Source organism: Acanthopagrus latus, chromosome 7, assembly GCF_904848185.1.
Source record: "Acanthopagrus latus isolate v.2019 chromosome 7, fAcaLat1.1, whole genome shotgun sequence".
Classification (NCBI taxonomy): domain Eukaryota; kingdom Metazoa; phylum Chordata; class Actinopteri; order Spariformes; family Sparidae; genus Acanthopagrus; species Acanthopagrus latus.
In genome coordinates this window covers 5,311,245-5,331,854 of record NC_051045.1, presented here as the reverse complement: position 1 = coordinate 5,331,854, position 20,610 = coordinate 5,311,245, and the positions used below count along the sequence as shown (strand labels likewise).

General features: G+C 43.3%; 2 protein-coding genes across 5 annotated transcripts in view; one reads left to right on the top strand and one right to left on the bottom strand.

The window, feature by feature from the left end:
* Nucleotides 1-7,569: 7,569 nt before the first annotated feature.
* On the bottom strand, nt 7,570-10,933 carry zfp64 (zinc finger protein 64 homolog (mouse)). 3 transcript variants are annotated; one of them, XM_037104095.1, is made up of 7 exons: nt 10,663-10,933; nt 10,467-10,495; nt 10,328-10,391; nt 10,091-10,237; nt 9,836-9,898; nt 9,510-9,761; nt 7,570-9,412 (listed from the first exon to the last, which is right to left on the bottom strand). In XM_037104095.1, exons 1-7 carry the CDS (start codon nt 10,682-10,684, stop codon nt 7,980-7,982), a joined length of 2,010 nt encoding a protein of 669 aa, XP_036959990.1. In that variant the 5' UTR covers nt 10,685-10,933; the 3' UTR covers nt 7,570-7,979. The 3 variants fall into 3 exon arrangements, with proteins under 3 accessions (XP_036959990.1, XP_036959989.1, XP_036959991.1); XM_037104094.1 differs by having other exon boundaries at nt 10,328-10,495; nt 10,663-10,932; XM_037104096.1 differs by lacking the exon at nt 10,467-10,495 and having other exon boundaries at nt 10,663-10,932.
* Nucleotides 10,934-11,321: 388 nt separating this feature from the next.
* LOC119022785 (teashirt homolog 2) overlaps nt 11,322-20,610 on the top strand; it is a 108,520-nt gene continuing 99,231 nt past the window's right edge. The window contains exons 1-3 of one of the 2 annotated variants that reach the window (XM_037104093.1): nt 11,322-11,815; nt 12,012-12,136; nt 14,207-14,269. The gene's annotated coding sequence lies outside the window, so the exon portion shown is untranslated. The remainder of the gene's footprint in view (nt 11,816-12,011; nt 12,137-14,206; nt 14,270-20,610) is intronic. The other variant, XM_037104092.1, reaches the window with a different exon arrangement.

Genomic DNA, 20,610 nt, shown 5'->3' with positions numbered 1-20,610 from the left:
CTGTTGTTCAAGATAAACATAAACAGGTTTTATCAGGTTGTACACAAAGTGAAATAAATATGCAATTAAAATATCATCATCAATAATATCAGCACATCAAATCTGGTGACAAGCTTGACAAGTTAGTCCTATCTAAGAAAAACCTCTCAACACCCACCTTTCTTATTTTCTATTTTTTTTTTGGTAACACATTCCTGAGCCGTGCTGAGCCCACCCCCCCCTGAAACAGACAGATCCGCCGGTGACAAATCTTCAAAACCAACTTCCTCTCCTTCCTTTCAACTCAAATAATGGCCCAATGAACTGACTTCTCTCTGTCCTGACTCACATCCTCAGCGCCACAATATTTATGCAGCCTATTCAGAAGCTGCCCTCATCAAATCGGTATGTGAATCACACTGCGGACTCACCTCATTACATCCTGACTAACGGTCTGAAGATTAGTTGAGGGAGAATGTGATATTAGCAAACCAGAGAGTTACTGGAAGAATATAACTTTCCACATTGCATTCATTGTTATGTTCAGTTCTCAGTTTACCCACAGCTGAACAGACTGAGCTGAACCAGCACATTAATCTGGGCAGGAATCTCACAGCGGAGGTGTTGACAGTGACCGTCTCATCCATGCTTTTAAGGCATTGTTGTTATCTCGGTGGCCAGGCCGCACTTATCTCACAGAAGGAACTGTATGTGAGCAGAAACAATAGGCTTGATTGAGTGCATTCCCTAAAAGGTGTTAGGTTACACGGGCCTGTTCTATTTAATAGATGATATCTGTGTGAGGGGAGTCTGCCATGTGATCCTTATCACTTGGCTTTTTGAGAAATGGTGCATCGTTCATAAGCTAATTAATTACCTGACACGGAGTTGTGAGAACAGGAAATTCCCCCCGGGTGTGTGTGTGTGTGTGTGTGCTGCGGGTCAACCAAGGACCAGGGTTTTATCAGGGAAGAGTTTAAGGTTATATATTTCCAAATTTGTGATAAAATATTTTCATAATGTAATATTGTTTTTTTTTTTTTAAATATGATTTCAAGGGTAAGTTAAAGGAGCAGTTTGCCCAAAAGTGACCTCTGTACTGGTGAAGCTTCTTTAATTTCAGGAGCTTTACAGCAAACGGCGTTGAAAAACTATCTGAAACAGCTAAAGAAGATGGGGACTTGTTTTAAAACTGAAAAAAAGAAACATGAAATGGCTCCCAACAGCTTGTCCAGCATAATCCCAGTCTCAGGAAGCCCCAGGACCCCAAATTGATTTGAATGGATGTTATTTACACCCTTTGTAAAGCTGAATGTTTCACTTCAGCTGCTAAGCGAAAAGGGTTAGCATGCGCCCGACGTGAATGAAAAAAGCTTGAACACGTGTTGATTATGTAAATATCGCCTTTTCAATCAAAGTTGGATTACACCACATGATCTGTACGGAGCCTTTCCATCTATGTCAGTTGTTCGGGAGAATGCTGCTGTTCTGCTGTGAAGCTCCAGAAATGTTGCCTTAATTTTGGGTGAAATTATCCTTTATGCAATAATCATCAAATCTCCAAATAACTCACAATAAAACACGAAACTTTCAGTAATAAATGAGCTATTTCATTTCCATTTGAAGAAAATAAATCTCGCCCATAAGTGCTTGTACATTCATACGGGCCCTTATACCCCCTACTTGATTTTTTAAAAAGCCACAATAATGCAATTAGCCTAACAATGAAAATGCTAATCCATGAGCCAGTATGAGTGCATGGGCGGGATGCATTTCTAATGACCTGAGAATGACTGTGAGGAATTTTCACACCAATAAGCTCCAGGAGAGCCAGACTAAAAAACTCTGCAGCAACACACATTCATATAGTGCTAATCTCTGTGTGGTGACAAAACAACTGACAAAACAAAAAAAACTTCTCTCTCATTCACAAACATCTACATAACAAAACAAAACAAAAAATGGCTTCCTCTGCTTCAGTCACAGTTTAAAAATCTAAAATTCAAATCCTGATTCTGAACCACAACACATTCATTAAATGGTGTAAAAGAAAAAAAAGCATCCACACAGTCTGTATTCACAGATATCAGAGAGACATTATCAGACCACCAGCAGATTCATAGCTGGGGGTGGAATCACATATGCTAATAAAGCAGATGTCCACAGTCCTTAACACATTCCAGGCAGCCTATAAAAACAAAGCGTCTTTCTTCCCTAAGGAGCAGAGCCCCATCTCCGACTGTCTCCAGCAGTCACAAAGCTTCATATAAACATTTAGTGTTATAACCTGATGATCTCAGCAAAGCTCGGCCCCGCCCCGTCACTGTCCCTAAAACAACGCCAGCAATTTGATCCCTTCTGACTACATTTTGGGAGTACTGTGTGTGTGTTTGGTCAAGGTGTGGGTCCTCGTCTGAAAACTTTCCATGACACTGGAAGTTTCGGGCCACGTCTCTCTGTGTCTCTGGCCGTCCACTGTGCCCGACTCCCACTGAATTCATCAGCCATTGTTTTCTCTGCACGGGCATTTATGATGTCACTGCAAACATAAGCTTTGTCCTCAGATGAAGGATCAGCCAGGGTTCGTGCCCTTATGGGGTCAAACAAACAGCAAATATGGACAGGCCACGACTCGGATCGTGGGGATGGGTGGACATTATGGCGGCAGTGAGAGAACTTCTTTTATGAAGCAAAAGAAAAGGGGCCGAGACAGGATTTTATTGAGGTGGAAATAACGAAAGTGACTCATTTTGTAACCGCGTTAGTTTTGCAGATAGTAATGCAGCTTTAATCTTATCTTCTTCCTCCACCCTCATCACCATTCCCTGTCTCCCCAAGAAACACCGTATCAAAATGAAAACAAGTACATTTCCTGGGTCTGTCGCCGACTGTGTGCTGAATCATTACCAGTGATGAAAAGGAAATACAGGCAAGATACACTTAAAGTATCTCAGGACCCTCCGGTGAGCCAAAAGAAATCAGACTAAGATACAAAAAACTTTAAAGATACTTGCAAAATTACCAAACTTTTGAGTATCAGCAATCATCCACATGTCTCAAACTGCTCTTCTAATTGATCCATTTCCACCCTGGACTTCTTTTTTTAGAACTGCATAGGAATGAATTTGGCGGCGGCAGTATCTGTGTGCATTAAGTGCTTTGAAAGCAGGAAAGGTAAACACAGGCTGAAGCACACACACACGCAAACACACACAAATACAATGGCTTGTGTCTGTAAAGATCAGATTTCCGACGTGTTTGTTTTCTTAGGATAAGGCATGTGTGAACAAAGAAAATATTTTTGCTTGCTCATAGCCATCTGTTGACACCGCAGGAATTTCTAAAATTGTAAATAGGTTTTGTTTTCTTATGCAACGAGTTTAATTGAGACAATATCCAAACAACCGGCCGCTCGCTGAGGCGACACGCAAGTAGAAGTGTTGACTGTTTGAATTGTGAATCCCACCAGGCGCTGACACTTCTCTGTCACCTGGAAATTAAATAAAGCAACTAGCATCGCCTCATTCAACAGAATCCCTTTTTTTTTTTTCTCATGACACATCTGCTTTAAACTACTTTTTTTCCCAAAGCTTAAGAAGAATCTGATCACTCTATGATGGCAGGCCGGCAATGAAAACAAATGTCGCACCACACAAAAAACTGTCTGTCCTGCGCTGCAAACTATGAGAATGCGGACAGGGAAAACACAAAGCAACGTGCTGACATGTGAGAATGATCGGGGGCTGTCACAAAACTGTGCATAAAAAAACAAATCCTGTATCCGCGCACGGCCAAAACCTGATGGCACAAGACTCACACTTCCCCGACGCAACTTGCATCCCACAAAAATATGGAATAAAAGAAAACAATTGGGCGATTGTTCCCCGCTTCAATACACGGCACCATGCACATGGTCAAAACTGCGCAAACATTCATTTGTTTAGGGTTAGTGGCACAGAAACAGGACGGGGAGACAATGGCTAAATGTCTTTGTTACTGAATCACAAAAGCTGATAGCTGGTTATTTGCATTCACGAGATCACACTCAGCGCTCATCGCTAAATGGTGAAACCCACATCGTTATAAAGGACATTGTTATAAAAGGCACTGGCTCTGTGTTGGAGAGCGGCAGATACTGTAGCATTCCTTTGTCCACCAGAGGACTTTTATGGGCTTTGGTGCTCTCACTCCAGCTATGCCTATTGGCTCAAAATTGTACTTATTTTTCTGCCCCCCGAGGACCGCTTTTAAACTGCTGCTTTCAATCATAAAGAAACAACAACAAAAGAGCCTGTCAGGATAATGCTTCCTGACAACCCAAGATAGACAAAAAAAGACAAAAACAACACCCTAAACACTTCAAATGCCAAATGAAACCCCCCCACCCCAAAGGTGACGAAGCTTTTTTAGAAAATGTGAAATCCTGATTAGCTGGAAGAATTTTTTTTTGAGGATTTGAGCAGGAAACCACACAAAACAGTGCTTTTTTGGTTTGAAACAAAAATAAAAGAATAAAACATGAAGCACACAACCACCCACAGAGGCAACATAACGCATGGTTGTGCCATTGATTCCGCTCTGGGACGCTACAATAGCCAAATAATGTCTTTGCTGATAATCACTTTGCATTCACAAAGGTAAATTAAAGTGTCTTTTTGTTGCTCGGCTGTGAAAAGGCTGATCAATTAGCTCAATCATCACGTATTTCTATCACGCAGACAAAAAAGCAGCGAACAGAGACAAGATAAAAGCCTCCAGTGTACCGACGAATCAAAAACTCACTTAAGATGTCAATAGTGTCACAGTAGAAAAAAAAAAGGCGCCTGCATTGGAAAAAAAAAAAAAAACAGATCAATACTTTACCAATCAGTTAATTTCATTATGACTTTAGATGCCATTTAGTGATGGCGCGGCAAATTGTGTGCAAACAAAGCAAAGGTCAGAAATGTTATTGTTAAACCGAGTGACTGATTGTACCTGGAGGAGTGAAGTGCGAAGCAGCTGTCTGAACGATTTATAACCACCTCTGACAAAAGAATATCAAGCGACATACACATTCATTAAGGTTTTGACACCCCCCCCCCCAAAAAAAAATCTAGAGTAGCTTCCTTCTTTCTCGCCTGTTCATGTGGTTGTTTTCCTTTTTCTTCGATCACCTGGTCCTCCTCTTTCGGGTCTATTTATGTCCAGAAGAAGGAATGCATCGCAACTTACGATTTCTTTAAGCAGCTGTGAGTGGAAATTGTTTTTTTTTTGGGGGGGGGGGGGACTTTTATGACCCCATTCAAAGGGCTGGCATCTCAAACACAGGAAGGAAGGAACCCAGAAGTGCCATACAGTATCAAGAGGTCTATTTAAAACTCCTGCTACCTTTCATCCTGCCGTGCATTCACTATTTAACCCCCCGCGAAAAAAAAAAAGCATACACAAAATTATTTGAGATCTGCATGATGTTAACATTACACTGATGACGAAACTTCATACTCCCCCCCCCAACCCACCCCCAAACAAAGCTCTACAGAAGAAGAAAAAAAGCACTTAACCCAGCCATGATGTCACATGTGGAACAGGAGAGGGGGGGAAATGGACTCTTCTCCTCAAGGGTGCTCAGGATTAGGGCCTGGAAGTCTGTAAGATAATAGATCAAAGAGATACACCAGAGAGCACTTCTTGCTTTTCCCACATAACGTTCATCTCCATACATAATGGAATTTCAGCAGCCTTTTTTTTTTTTTTCCAGCAATTCCACCTGAACATCGGGCGACAGACCTTGGTAGGGGAAATCACACACATTGTTCAAAAAGGGTCACCAGTGACACCATGGACCATTGGTGTGATTATAATATCAATGTGAGCTCGAGTGCAGCTACTGACAATGCAAGAGCATAACTTATCTCCGGGCGCTCTTTATGAATGGGCCATATTTGTCACTTTTCACTCGCCTCACGTTCCTGAAGTTTGGGGATTCTTTTAAAGTTACAAACGGAGAGCAGCAGGACAGATACAATGGTACTCAGGAGACAAAGGCCTTCAGATCTGTTACATAAGTAAACGAGAGGGAAAAAGAGGGCATTAATAGTTCAGGTCCTGCAAACAATTAAGTTTAAGTACAAAAAAAGATTAGCTGTTGGCAGTAATTGAAGTGAAATCATGGGGCAGAAGGGACCCTACGTGACATATGACATAAATGGGTTCCTATTTTGAACTACCTTAAATACATACATATAACTACACATATTGTAAACTTTGCTTTTTAGCTTTCTTGCAATGAGCTAGATGAGAAGATTGACTCTTCTTTGTGGTGTGTCATATCTAAAGCTATAGCTAGTAGACAGTTAGCTTAACTAACTTAGCAGATAGATTGGAAACAGAAGACAGCTAGCCTGACGCAGCCTGCTAACTTCCTTTAACACACTGTGTCTAGTGTGTTTGAAACTTAAGTTTAAAAACCTGAAGTTACAATTTCACTTTTCTTACCTTTAGATGGATTCATGCAAGCTGTTTTCAGTGCTGCCTAATCTTTATGCTGTGTCAGGCTGCATTAGCATTAGCACTTCCCAAAGAACTGACAATGTTCCTTCTCACAACTAGCACCTTAAAGCTAATTTCAACTACTATAACTGTGTATTTAGTTTGACATTTTTGAAAATAAGCTTATTTCCTTCTTCTGAAGTTAGGTGTAAAGATTAATACCTACCTATCTGTTGTGCGTGCCATATCTAAACAACTGTAGCTAGCAGATGGTTAGCTTGCTAAAAGATTGTCTGACTCATACCAACATTTAAATGTCTTGTGAGCTTTTAGAGTAGAAGTGTTAGTTGTATAAAATGGTGGTACTCAAAACAAGTATATCTACATTAGAGTACAGTACCTACTTGAGTAAATGTACTTTGTTTGAACACTTATGAGATCAAGAATGCATATACTATACTATAATAATGCCACTAATCAACTAATACATATAAGATGAGTGATCGCCACATCTGATAAATAATATTCTGAATGTTTAAGAACAAAAGTGTTGTGGTCTTAATATTGTTTCTGTCTGCTGCGAGTGCCATTTCCTTTTCCGGCTGAGGACAGTTCCCCTTTTCAAACACAAGCCAACTCTTGAGAGTCATCAGAGTTTGTGGCCACACTGAGCCAGAAAATGCAGGAGGCTGCATCAGTCGAGCCATTAGTGCTGAGGGACGAGGAACAAATCAATGGCCAACTGTTCATGGGCGACTCGGTGCAGCCTTCAGTCTCTGCAAATACTAAGTGCTGAAGTCTGAGTGTAAAAAAATGGCCACAATAACAGATAGCCACAAGCAAAACAGGCCATTTATTGAAGAGAGAGAAAAAAATCTATTGAGAGCGACTTGGCTTTTAGAAAGTAAGACCTTGATATGGAGTCCAATGTTTTCCACAACTGATGTCTACTTCCTGGATTCTGAACCAGGACTTGAAAATATTAATTTGAAAAAAAGCTTCACTTAGAGGATATGTAGAAGTCAGACTACAAGCCCCAGTGAACCTCAGCCTCTAATCTTACCACTCTGCTGCCACCTGATGGACAAACTGGAGAACTCCACAGCACAAAGACATCTGTGTCCTTCTGTTTCAGACTTTATTCCTCTTTCGAAGGTTCCTCTCATGAAAAATAAACCTTATTTTAATCAATAATTTATTTGAAATTAGGTTTATCTCGATTTTGATGCCTTCCAAAAGTGACACTTGAAAATAGAGTTCATGAAATTATGACCAAATGCTCAACTTTTCACATTCAAACAGTGATTCAATGTTCAACATGATCTAGCTATTGCGCTACGACAATAAATTATTCCAAAAATCTGAAAACTAATACGTCTCCGAAGTCAACATTATTGTTACTACAGTGGTTAAAGATTAAGTTGCCCGAAACAGAAGCTGCTTTCTGTTAATGGCCTGCGAGTTCTTACTGGCAAAGAAATAGCTTATGATGCAGGTACAGTCTTTCCATTCACACCGAAACCCTCTGCTCATTGTGGGATGCCTTCCAGTGTGTGTGAGTCTGCGTAGAGTGTGTGAGGAGAGAGCTGCTCTATGGCGCTCTGCTGTGGCTGAGTGGTCACTATCAGGGGAACGCCGTGGATGACCACATTCTGACCGCCCAGGCTGATGTTTGGCACCAGCAACGCGCTCTCCTCGCTGGGTAAGGCACTCTGCTCCACCGCAACCGGCCCCGCTCGCTTGGACATATCCTCCGACAGACCGCAGACCATGTTGGGTGTGGTTGCGGTCACCATGGCGGCGTTGCCTTCTGTCACGACCGTCACCTCGGTGCCGCCCTCCTGGATCAGGGCGTTGAGACCCTCCAGTTCAGAGCAGGTTGTGATGAAGGTCTGCGAGCCGCTGCTGGAGTCCTGAGTGGTTATGGCCGTCTGCAGCAGGGCCTGGTGGAGCGGGTTGTTGGTGTCATCGGGGTTGAGCTGTGTCAACAGGACCGTGTGGGGTTCAAGGGTCGCTTCGGCAGTCTGGGAGGACACGAGAGGTTGCATAGGCGCCAACAGGTTGACCTGCTGGATCATGGAGTTGACCACCATGTCCTGGCTTTCTGGGCTGAGCAGAACCATGTTGGTCTTGTTCTGACTGTCCACACCAGCTGGAAGCAAGGAGTTCTCCTGGCCGAGGGGGTGAGATACAATGATTTTGAGCTGTGCACTGCTGTAAGGAGCCATTGAGTCAGACGAGATGGGGACTTCCAGCTGGGCGGTGCTCTGTGATGTTGCGATGGGAACCATGTTGACTGCATCGGCCGGGGTGGAGAGCTGGAGCTGCAGCACGTTCTGAGTGTCTCTGTGCTGCTTCTTGTGACTGCGCAGGGAGTCTTCCCTCACAAAGCAAGCGTCACACGAGTCACAGCAGAAAGCCCGGGCCGCATCCAGCTTGGCCCGATACCTGGAGTCCACGGGCTTCGGAGAGTCACTCCCTCTGCTCTTCCCTCCACCTCTGCCGCCTTTCCCACCGCTGCCCTTTTCCAGCGTGTCTGAGTGGCACTTCTTTTTGTGGATGATGAGGTTGCTGCGCTGCTTGGAGGAAAAGTTGCAGAAGTCACATTTGAAGGGGCGCTCCTCAGAGTGGATCCTCTCGTGGACTTTGAGCGCCCCCTTGCTGGAGCACGAGTAAGTGCACTTGGAACACTGGATGGGCTGAGTGGGCTGGTGTTCTCGCGAGTGTTGCCGCAGAGCCGTCTTGTTGGCACACTGGAAGTCACAGTGCGCACAGTGGAAGGAGTTCTCAGTGCTGTGCTTGATCCTGTTGTGAGACTTCAGGTTGCCCTTCATGGCGCAGCGGTAGTCACAGAGCTCACACTTGTATGGCTTCTCTCCAGAGTGAATCCGGATGTGCCTCTTCAGGTCCGAGTTGATTTTGAACTTTGCGTCGCACTGCTGGCACTGGAAAGGTGCGTCCCCTTGGAGATAAATGGAAAGACAAAAACAATGACAGTCAATGCAGCCAGGAAAAAAAAAACATCATCCAACAGTTGCTGACAACCTCTGACCACCCACCAGTGTGCGACCGGAGGTGAACAATGAGCTGGCTGGAGTTGCGGCTGGCGTAAGGGCAGATCTGGCATTTGAATGGCCGCTCGTCGTAGTGGATGCGCAGGTGCTTCTTCAGACTGCTGCTGTCTGCCGCTGCGTAGGGACAGTGTTTGCACTTGTGCGGCTTCTCCCCTGTGTGCGAGCGGCTGTGCACGTTGAGCTTGTCCCGGCGACTGAAGCGCTTGTGGCACAGCTCGCACTCAAACGGCTTCTCGCCTGGAAAACAACTCGGGCGTCAGTGTCAAACTCTGAAGCGATTAAGCGACAGAGCAACACATAACTTGACTTACCGGTGTGGGTTTTGAGGTGCCGCTCCATGTCTTTTTGACCATACTGCGTCTTGAAAGTGCAACCTGCAGATCAACAAAAAAAGTACTTTTACAAGGTGTGTGCAAGCTTCGTGTGCTCACAGAACGCTAATCTAAATAAATAAAAGTTAATAACACGGGCCTTGACCGGGAACAGGAAGTCCCACTCTCTCTCCCCTTGGCAGCACAAGAAGGAAGGAATGTGTTAAAAGTAATAAAACGGCGAGAGGCACCGACCTGAGAAACAGCAGCTGTGTCTCTTTGAAGTCAGCGAAGGTTTTAATTTTTTGGAAGGTGTTTTCTGCGCTTTGGTCAGAATCTTTTTGACACCCCTCATAACACAGGTCTGGTAGGTTTCCTCGAAGACAAACTCGGCACTGGAATCTGTGCAGGACAAGAATAAGGACATGTAGTCAGTGCAGGACTGTAAATCAATCTTTGCATGCAGGCTCACAACAAAATATGGTGTTTTACCTGTGAGAGCTGTCGTTGCAGTGGTGGCTGATGTGTCAGAGCTGGGTAGCGAGCATCCATTTTGCTTGTGGGCGAGAAAGACCTCAAAATTATTAAACTGCTGCTTGCAGAAGCCGCAGATGTGAATATCTGGGCTCACCTCCACCACAACAGAGTGTCCTGCAGCGACTTCAGGGGGCACAAAACACAGAAAACAGACACCCATGATTACTACAGGAAGTTGTTTGAATGTGAAACCAACAAAAGGGTGAAATATTACGACGCAGACTCATTAATGAAACCCCAGAGACATCGTCTAAGGAAGGGATCTTGTTCATGACTTGTTTTTCCTTTACCTTCGGCGTTGTATGTTGCCATTTTTCGAGCTTGTTTTGCTGTAGCTCAGCTCATCTTCTGGCTCCTAAAAGCCTACAGGGTCGTCCATCTTGTTGTTAAACTGAACCGGCTCGCATGAAGATACATTTAGCAAAACACTAAAACATATCTTAAACAGTGGAATCTATCGCGGTCTGGATATCACTGGCCAAATGACAGTTTACTTCTCCAACAACACCAAACATCGGTTTTGCGACATGGTACGTGGGGTTTGCGGCAGAGGGACTAGCACGCGTTCCGTCAAGGTGACGTCACATGATGCGTTTGGGAGTATAGGACAAATCTAAATTAACACAAATGAGCACGCGGTTAATGAGATATAAGTGGTGTTCTTTTTTACTGGTAATTATTTTTTCTCAAGGAATGTTGCTTTTAGATTTAATGTTATTATCTTGTGTTTGTTATTTTAACTGTCAAGTATATTGTTCGTCATTTGAAAGGTCAAAACATCAACTAATAGCCTGCAGTTTTATCCTCTTCCTCTGTATTCTGCCAGTGTATTACGCTGCCTTGCGACTTTCTTAATTCAATTAAGTTAAAAAAAAATCATAAATAATCGTACATTAAATGCCAATTATCTAGTAAGTAACTGCAATGATCGGGGATATACACTTTGTACCTGAAAGCAGCATTACCATTGTTGTGAGTGGGACACTTTTGTTGTCGACATATTTTGTAACTCTTTAAAAATAATAAATCCTGCTAATAGAAGAGAAGCCTTTATATGTAAACGTACAGTTTTGGCCGTGAGTGACATAAGTTTGAGCGATTTGACCACTGACATATATACAATCTTTAACTAACCTGTTAACGTTTTTTCTTCGTTTTTAAGAAAAAGACTAGCAAGCCCGCCATCTTTACTGCCACCTGTCGTCCTGGAAGTACAGTGATTTGGCCTACAATAGGCCACCACGTAGCTACACACACACAAACTTTTAGCACGTTAAGATACATAAATATGTGATTATAAACGACGTTAGCCTTACAGCCCAGTATCAGCTGGAGAGTTAATAGCCCAGGCCTTGACAGTAACATTAACACATTTAAGAACATAGCTTTAGCACCTCCTGTGGCACCTGCAACGGCTTGACAGAGCCTTTCTCTGTATGAGAGGTAGGTTTTCAGACGTAGCAATTGTTGTAGGGCACTTACATTAAATATACACACGCTACCATCTTTCAAGTAAGGGCAATTTACTGGGTTGTGGAGGTGAGTGAATGAGAATGCCTCTTTTTTTATGCCAGAGCAGTTGTGCTAGTGTGAATAAGCCATGAAAGTGACTGACATACAGCTCCATTTTCACTGGCAGGTCCTTAACTGCCTGATTGCCACTGTGAAGCTCAGGAATTTCCTTACGCTGACTTTCCTGCATGGCAAAGGCACTGGACTGATTCCTTCCCTGCTGAAACAGCAAATCCTTGAGACAGACAGGAGGTACGCACACACAGTCACACACACACACACACACACACACACACACACTGCAGGGCCTGCCCACATGAATCTGACTAGTTGATTACTGCTGTCTTTGAATTTGATTCTGACAGGATTGTCCCCGTAGACTCAGATAAATGTATGGTAACAGTTTATGTCATATTAAAAGGAAAGAACTGCGTTCTTGAGGCATTTTTGAAAATTGATGACACGGTCCACGAGGAAGAGAAAAGACATGAAAGAGAGATAAGTAAATAAATAATTAGATCTGACCGAAGACCGTGCAAATCGTGTGCACATAAATCCCCAACAAACTCAGTGCAGTTAAATGTACATCAAGGACCACATTCACATGTGACAGACAAATGACTCAGGGATGGGTTAATTAAAGAAAGACTTATGTCAGCTCTCCCCCCCAGCTCTGGAGAATGGGCCAGTATGCGCTCTACTTTGATCTAGACTTCATTTTTACAATCAAAAAAATTGTAAATCTGCCTTTCGCAGAATTCCTCCCCCCTCTTCAATGAGCAAGTCTTGTGAGTGAGCAGTTTAGTCACTCCATTACGAGGCTTAATCTGTGTCATTAGGTACATCATTACAGATATTCCCAGTAGGACTGTATAACGAAAGTTTTTTTTCTCAATTAACTGAAATTCATTTGGTCTCTTAAATGTCAGAAAATAGTGTAGAATGCCCGACATCCTTTTCTGGAATGCAAGTTGATGTATTCAGATGCCTTTTTTGGATCATCTCCACGGGCCAATGATATTCAGTTCACTTTCACAGAAAGAAAAAGAAAAGCCAAGAAATCTGGACATGTAAAAAGCTTAAACCCCTCAAGTTTAGCCAAGTTTGCTTCAAATTGATGCAACAATCAAAACTGTGGCCAATTAATTTCATGTCCACTGACTTATCAATCAGTTGACTAATTGCTTAAGCTCTAATTAACAGCAATGCTAAAGTGTACTAGAGCTGCAGCTAATGATTGCTTTCATTATTGATTAATCTGGGGATTATTCTCATGATTAATTGATTAATCCTGGGTCTAGAAGAATGTCAAAAAATTGTGAAAAATGGTCATCGCAATTTTCTCAGAGCCCAAAGTGACGTCTTCAGATTGCCTCTTCTCAAAATCCAAAACCCAAAGTCTTCATTTACTATCATAAATGACAAGGAAAAGCAATGAACTCTTTCATTTATGAAGCTATTCCCAGCAAATGTTTGACATTTTTGCTTGAAAAATGACTTCAGCCTTTGATTGAGTATCAAAATAGTTGCCAATTAATTTTTCTTTTCATCAGCTAATCAATTAAGCAACCGATCTTTGCAGCTCTAAAGTACACCGCATGCTACGTCTCGCCACAGTTCCTGTATCTTTTGAAACAATAAGCTCTTTTTCATTTGTTGTACTCAGAAACAAAAGTATCATTTGGACATCCAGCTCTGCCAGTTCTAATTTGTAGACGTGCCCCTTTCCCATTCAGACGCCCGAGAATTCAGTGAGTGATGTAATGTCCCTCTTTTCCCCAATGAGACAAGGGCAACAATAGGGGGGAGTGCCTCTGTCACATTATTTTCCCCCACCGAGGCACGCCAGCTGCTTACAGTTGCTTAATGGCTACGAGCTGTCACAAGGCATCACAGCCCGCTGCCACACAGGAGCGGCAGATGCTTTAATTGCACAATGACTTGTAGGTTGTCAACAGCAATTATACCAGGCTTCCACCTGAGGGCACCCAAAGAACACCGTCGACTCACTCCACTGGCAAGACGCAAGCCTCAGAAGCTGGCTGCTACACATAAACCTGATCTCTGAGTCCAGACAAGAGCCACAGACGGATTCCAAGTCTCCTTTTAGCTTAATGGTTCCGCCATGTGCTGCAATAACCTGTGCAGGATTGTCAGACAGCAGGCTCAGGACCCCAAAATCATATTTAGAAATAAAATATTTATCTAGCTTTGTCACCTTAGGGCCCGTTGCTCACCGTGCGGCGGCAGGTCGTGGTGTGCAGAGTTTGAGTAATTTTGCTCATTATTAATTCATGTCATTTTTTTTCTTTTGCGGTTCAGGGGAGGCTCATTTGCCGCTGCCAGTCCTAAGATTATTATCATTAAGAGGAAGCAAATAAAATGGTGAGTTCAAAGCTTTGCTGCAACATGCTTCAGCCCACATCGGTTCAAGTGTGCTGATAGTTTGTTACACATACAGTTTTTGAGAAAATACTGTGTAATGCGCTTAGATTCTCGGTCGAGCCTATTTATAGACAGCCCTGCAATTATAATCAAGCAACTCAGAAACCAAACACACATAGCAACCTTCTGTTTGTGTCATGTCATATTGAATGGGTAAAAGATGTCCGGAGTACCGGGTTTGTTTTGAGCTATAAGACAAATTATACACACATGTATGAATTCCTTTGGTCAACAGCTGCCATCTCAGCATCAGATAAAACAGAGCCAAAGTCTGGGAACCATCAGATGCCTCCAACACTCCCACTTTATCATATAAAAAGACGGTGTACACAGGGACAGGCCTGCGCACACGAGCAAGTGCAGCAGTGCTACACACAAAAGGCGCACATGCTCACACGCAAAACAGCGCTATGCTCTTTGTATCTGCCAACTGATGCAGATGATAGGGCTGCAGATGAGTGCAGGCTAACCAGAGACTAGAGGGTACATGTGGCTTCATAGACAAAAGCAGGCCGTAGCTTTAGGAGGAGAGCATTCAACCCTCAGAAACATGCAGATTTAAATGAAGACAAAATTGCAACCTTTTTATTTAATGTTGTATAGAATTTTCTGCTATAGTTAAGGATTAAGTTTTTTTGCTGATACAGAAGCCTGCATGCATATTAATGTGGCCATAGTGGCAAGTATATAAAATTTTAATGATAGAGTCGGAAAAAATTTGCTTTCTAGTCTCCTAATTAAAAGTGCATTTCTATAAAGACTGAAGTATTATTAGTGGCTTTGGGAGGAAGGCTCTGTAGGTGCCCTGTATTTTGCTGTAGAGTCAGCAGGGGGTGTCCAAAATCAGGCTGAAGAAAGGGACCTAATGCTTGTTTGTAGCAGCTTCCAAGGCAGTGCTCCAGTTTGTAGTCGCTGACATTTTGGAACCAGTGGGTCAGCAAAATGGAGAAGCCGTGGAGATGCATCAAAACCAGTGAGACTTTTGATCGCAGGATGGTTGTGCGTGTAATTTATGGCGGCTCTTTGCTTTTCTTCATCGCGAGTCCTAATTATCGTCGCTGGGTAGGGACTGACCATTAACATTATTAGAAGTAGGTTTCAGGTGTAAAGTAGAACAGAGCAGGGAATGAATACATGCACTGAAGAGTCTGGGTTGAGACAGATCTACAGAGCTGAATCTAAACAAAAGATATGTGTGTGTGCCAATGTGTGTGTGCACAGGGATTTTTTTTTTTTGTGTGTGAAATTGTCAGTGATGTCATGATGGAGGAGGGAATCTTGATAGTTAGAGGGATAACAATGAGGCTGTCTTATTCACACATACACACACCTGCACACACCTGCACACACACGGCGGCATCATCATCGTCACAGAGGGAGAAAGGCTCATAATTGGACAGAGGTGTCTGTAGATAATGAAGCCAGACCTCACACCTGCCAAACCTTGGGGATTTCACTTGACTGGCCACTTAAATCTTCCTCACTCTGCGGGTCTGGAGGGCAAGAGAGTGAGTAAGGAACTAATGGAAAAAAAAGCATGCGCTACAGGGAGGATCCCTGTCAGCATGAGTGTAGCGAGGACCCCCCCCCACCACTCATCCCCGCCCGCCCCAGCTAACTCAGCCCCCACAGCTCGTTCCATACAGCACCCACCTCACTTCACTTCACTGTAAATCCTCTGGTGTCAAGGATTTCAGACGGAAATGGGGAAATGCTGCACCAGCTATTTTGTTTCAAACTCTCAAAACACTCGCTTCTCCCGAGTTGTCTTTGGTGACAGCGTTGTGTGCGGGAAGCGTATTGTGCCAGCTTTTAGTGGGGTGTCATTCGAGGTGCTGAAAGGGAAATCAGATAGACGCTTCAATGGAGAAATACTTCTATATGAAAAAGTTTACCTGACAGTCATCAGTGACGGCGTGACAGCGTATCAGTGGTAGCAAAAAGCTACACCAATTAGGGGTCGAGTTTACGCCGACAAAATCTTAACAATTTATGAGAAACAGAATGGAAATCCACCCCGTCTTTCTTCATGACTCGATCCGTAAATGAGGCTTAGAAATCATTGTCATTCTGAATATAAATAAGGTATAGATGTAGCACTAGAGGAGAAGATGTTATTCTATTGTATTTTATTGCATTCTATTCTATAAATAAGCAGACGGCAATGAGAGACAGCAGGGGGGTATCACTCTTTGTTAGCCTGTCATGAAGTCAGCCATGTCAGCTTTTACATACTTGGCTGTGTCTGCTGTCAAAAGGTTGTAGTGCTAAATGATAAGAATCAATAACTTTGTAGTGCTAACAGACACAAATAGAGACTGGTAGCTTTGCTTTTGGCTGCGCTGTATCCAGATGGCCACGGTATATCCGTCATATTTTATTTTTTTATTCTGCAGATATTGGATAAAAAGGATAAACAAGCGCTTGTCAAACCCGGCTGTCTTGTGGAAGTTGTTTTGTGCCTCCACTGCTACCCGAAGTCAAACCATGCATTAATGTTTTGACTTTAGGGCTGAAGCAAGGTTACTGGGGGAGCCTGTGTCATTACTCTCAGAGCCGAGAAATACTGATAAAGAGAAAACAGTGATTCCTGATGGAGATCCACATGCACATCTGCACATGCTGCAGCAGAGTCACTCTGTGAAGTTTTCAGGTGTCAGTGAAGCTGCATACAATGCGTACAAGCTGGCAGACGCAGAGCAGGATAATGACAGAAAGGCACAATATTGAATTGGATGCAAAATCTGAAAAAAAAAATCCTAAAATCATCCCCCTTTGACCAAGGCAGTCATTCAGCAGGAGAGGAGCCAGAAAAGCCCGGTCCAGGATAGTAATCTTGGATACTTTCAGTTTAATTTTTCCAATGTCCAGGCCAGGTGGGAAGGTAAATGAGCCCAGGTGGCTCGCCTGGCCTGTGATACCCAGGAGAGAAACCTTGCAATCAACAGCAACAAAAACTAGCATCCATGGTGATGGATGGTGTCACATGTCCACCTAGTGTCTGTGCTCTAAGTGCTGTGCATACTGAGGTGATGGCTCGCCTCATCCTCGACTGTGATAGATTATAGATAGACAAAAAGCTGCGTGAGCACAGCCAGGTTTGGGAAATGTGCTGTAACCGTAGACCCTGGATCATCATCGTCCCATCTTTTACCAGCTTAAGCTGCCACACGGAGACACTTTTAGTAGTTGGACAACATTCGCTAATGTGGATCTTCTTTCCAAATTGCGATGATAAGCGACGCTGAAGTGCGCCCTGAAATGAAATCACACGGAAACCGAAAGCTTATCAAGATGAAACTGTGCAATAATACAAGAATTATCCATCACCATGCATCATGTATTTGTTTGCAGGAAACCGATTACATGGATCTTAATTGAAATATTATTTTACCTTCATTTGAATTATTTATGGGGCTGCCGACTACATTCATACCTCAGAGAAAAAACATGAACACATTATGTGATGCAAGAATGTGTGTGTGCAGTTTCTCATATATTATTCAAAGTGTATAGTCAGAATATGGTCTTACGTAGCCATATGAAGGATATCAAGCGGCCTGTCTTTGATACAATTTACTTGAGATCCACTGGCCAGAGCAGAGCTGTCCATTGGTCTACCATTGCTAATGAGATCGGGGGGTAAAATTGAGAGTGGTGGGCAGGCTGTCATCCGCTAGGTGATGGTTTTAAGACTAAGCAGTGATACTTCATTAATTAACCTTCACATTCTATGTAGATCTGCTCATCAAGATGCAGTTAATTAAAGAAAGGTCATTCCAAGGGCTGCCGGGAAGCGGCATTATTACAATGGAGGGATGGCACTGCTTTGAGGGAGATAACACAGGGGAGGGGGCAGGGAGAAGGCGATCACCCAGTCGCTACTGAAATGGCAGACGGCTTGCCAAAGCCAGTTTCTGAACTCCTGACTGTGGAGCACCTTACTTCTAGAAAAAGATGTATTTTTTATTTGTTTTTGTTTTTTATTTCTTGCATTCCTTCTTTTTTATATAGAAAGATAACTTTGAAAAGCTCTAATGGAGAAAGCCTCAGTAAAATATTCATTACACTCAATCGACAGCATCTATCTTTTAGCATCTCGGTATAGTTTTTCTGCACTCTTTTTGCAGCCCCAGTGTCTTCCCTGCCAATTTCCAGGGTGATTTCTACTTTCTCTGACCTTGCTCAGTGTACAGGAAAAAAATGCCATCCTGAGTAAATAAAGGGCCCAGAACTCAGCGGGATATGAAATAGTTATGCATCATCTGTAAGTGAAATCCACTTCGGGGTGGTGACTTATTCATTTTGATTTCTGCCTATCTATCTATGTATCTGTCTTTGTCGCTGTCTGTGAAAGCACATCTCAGAATGTGTAGACATGTTTTGGGAAGTGGATCAAATATACTCTGTTTTGTCATAAAAACACCACTATATCGAAATGTCCCTATTAGGCTCTTATCAATCAGACTGTGGTTGTTTTCGTGCAGGCCTAGACTGACACAAGGACAGACACACTTGGAGACAGCTTAGTATTAAAGAATGTGTCTGTAGAAGTGCCTCTCGGCCAATCACATAAGTGGGATCAGACTTAGTGTTACAAATGGTTTTCTATAATGTTTTTGCCAAGCCTTATTTTTTTTTATAATGGCGTCCCCTCCTCCTCTGAGCACTGTCTTGTTTGGAACCTTGGCGTCAGTTTTTCAAAATGTTGCTCTCCTGCAAAATTGTAGCGAGACATCAGCACCTCCCCTGTGTCCACTCAGTCCTCCTGCAGTCATCCCTGAGTGTCTTTTGGCATTGCTTCCAATGGCAGGTGTAGAGACAAACGAGAAACGGTGCGCAAGCGTGCACGCGGATGCATTCAAGCGTGTGTGTATATATGTGTGTGTATATATCCCTCCCACCCTGCTACGATACAGTAACTGCTGACCCCGGACACAGTGCCATTATGGCAGACGAGGCAGGGCTCCCCTGGCAGCGGCTGGGGCGGCTGGTTGCTAGGTGGAGAGACATTACCGCGGGCCTCTGCAATAATTTATCCTAAGAGCGCGGCGAGCCGTCATGTAGCCCCTGACAGAGAGCTGCAGTACTTTATCAGCCTGCCTGTAAATCAGCCATGTGTGGGTGCAGACGGCAACATTGTTTGATCTCTTTCAGACACTCTAATAATCTGCTCCCCTCTGATTGATACCTTCACACAACAAAGCACATTACACCAGCAAACCGCAGCAGCCAGCAGTGTGTGCGTGTGAGTGTGTGCGTTCATGCGCTAATGTAAGGAGCATGTGTGTCCGTGCGTGTGTGTGTGTCTTTCTGGTGGTCATCAGTATTGCCAGTGGCCTGGGGAGGGAGAGGGAGGGGATGAATGAGTCTTCTGCAGAAACACAGGGTCATTTGGAGTCTCTAAACCAATGACAGGCTAACGGGTTCACAAAACGATCACTGGATGAAGGGAGGGGCAGGGGGAGAGAGAGAGAGAGAGAGAGAGAGAGGCAGTGCCACCAGCCTCAACACAAGAAATACAGCAAACAGATAAAGAGCCACTGAAGCAGTTATTCTTTGTCTTAAATGGTGGCTGTTTTTTTTTTAAATGATGATTTTGTAAAGACGCCTTTAACATTGTTGCCACATCAGGCGGAATATAGGCCTTGTCCACACACCTACGGATATTTTGCAAGACATTGCCACTGTATTTTGGCCTCGTGTACACATGCAGATATCATTAAAAAGGCCATTTAAAAGCTGATTTTACTGTGTATCAGTGTTACAATGATGTCGTCATTTGTTTTTACGCATGCCCGTTGTTGTTTTGTGCAATGAGCATGAACCTGAAAGAACAACAATGGTGGACTACCAGTTTGTTAGCATTTGATTAGCGCCAGTATAAGTTCTTTGCTAGCACTGACAATTCTAATTTCAAGTTGACAGCTTAACTAAGCAGTTTTCTACAATTTCGAAACACTTCATGTAAATAGAATATATGCTCATTAAACATGCTCAGACTGTTCTTCTCAGGTGTTTGATGTACCGTGACATAGACTTTATTGCCACGAAGGTTGGCCGATGTCTGTTGAGTTTGGCATATGAGGATGTCAGCAGTGAAACTTAATACCTGCCTGATGATCGTACCCACGAGAAGAAGCACAGCCGCCACCAATCTAACGTGTGTCTTGTGTTCACCAAACTGGGCAGGTTTAATAAGAAAATAAAAAAACATGGACATGGAGATATAACGTTAACGCAACAACAAACTTCTTGTCATATTCCATCCCACATGTCAC

Bases quoted from the DNA above. Each gene is read 5' to 3' on its own strand.
- zfp64 (XM_037104094.1), bottom strand. From the start codon at position 10,684: ATGGCAACATACAACGCCGAAG. The intron at 9,899-10,090 runs GTCGGTGCCTCT...GTTGATCTGCAG, and splicing joins ACACAGCTGCTGTTTCTCAG to GTTGCACTTTCAAGACGCAG. The intron at 9,413-9,509 runs GTGGGTGGTCAG...TTTATCTCCAAG, and splicing joins TCACCTCCGGTCGCACACTG to GGGACGCACCTTTCCAGTGC.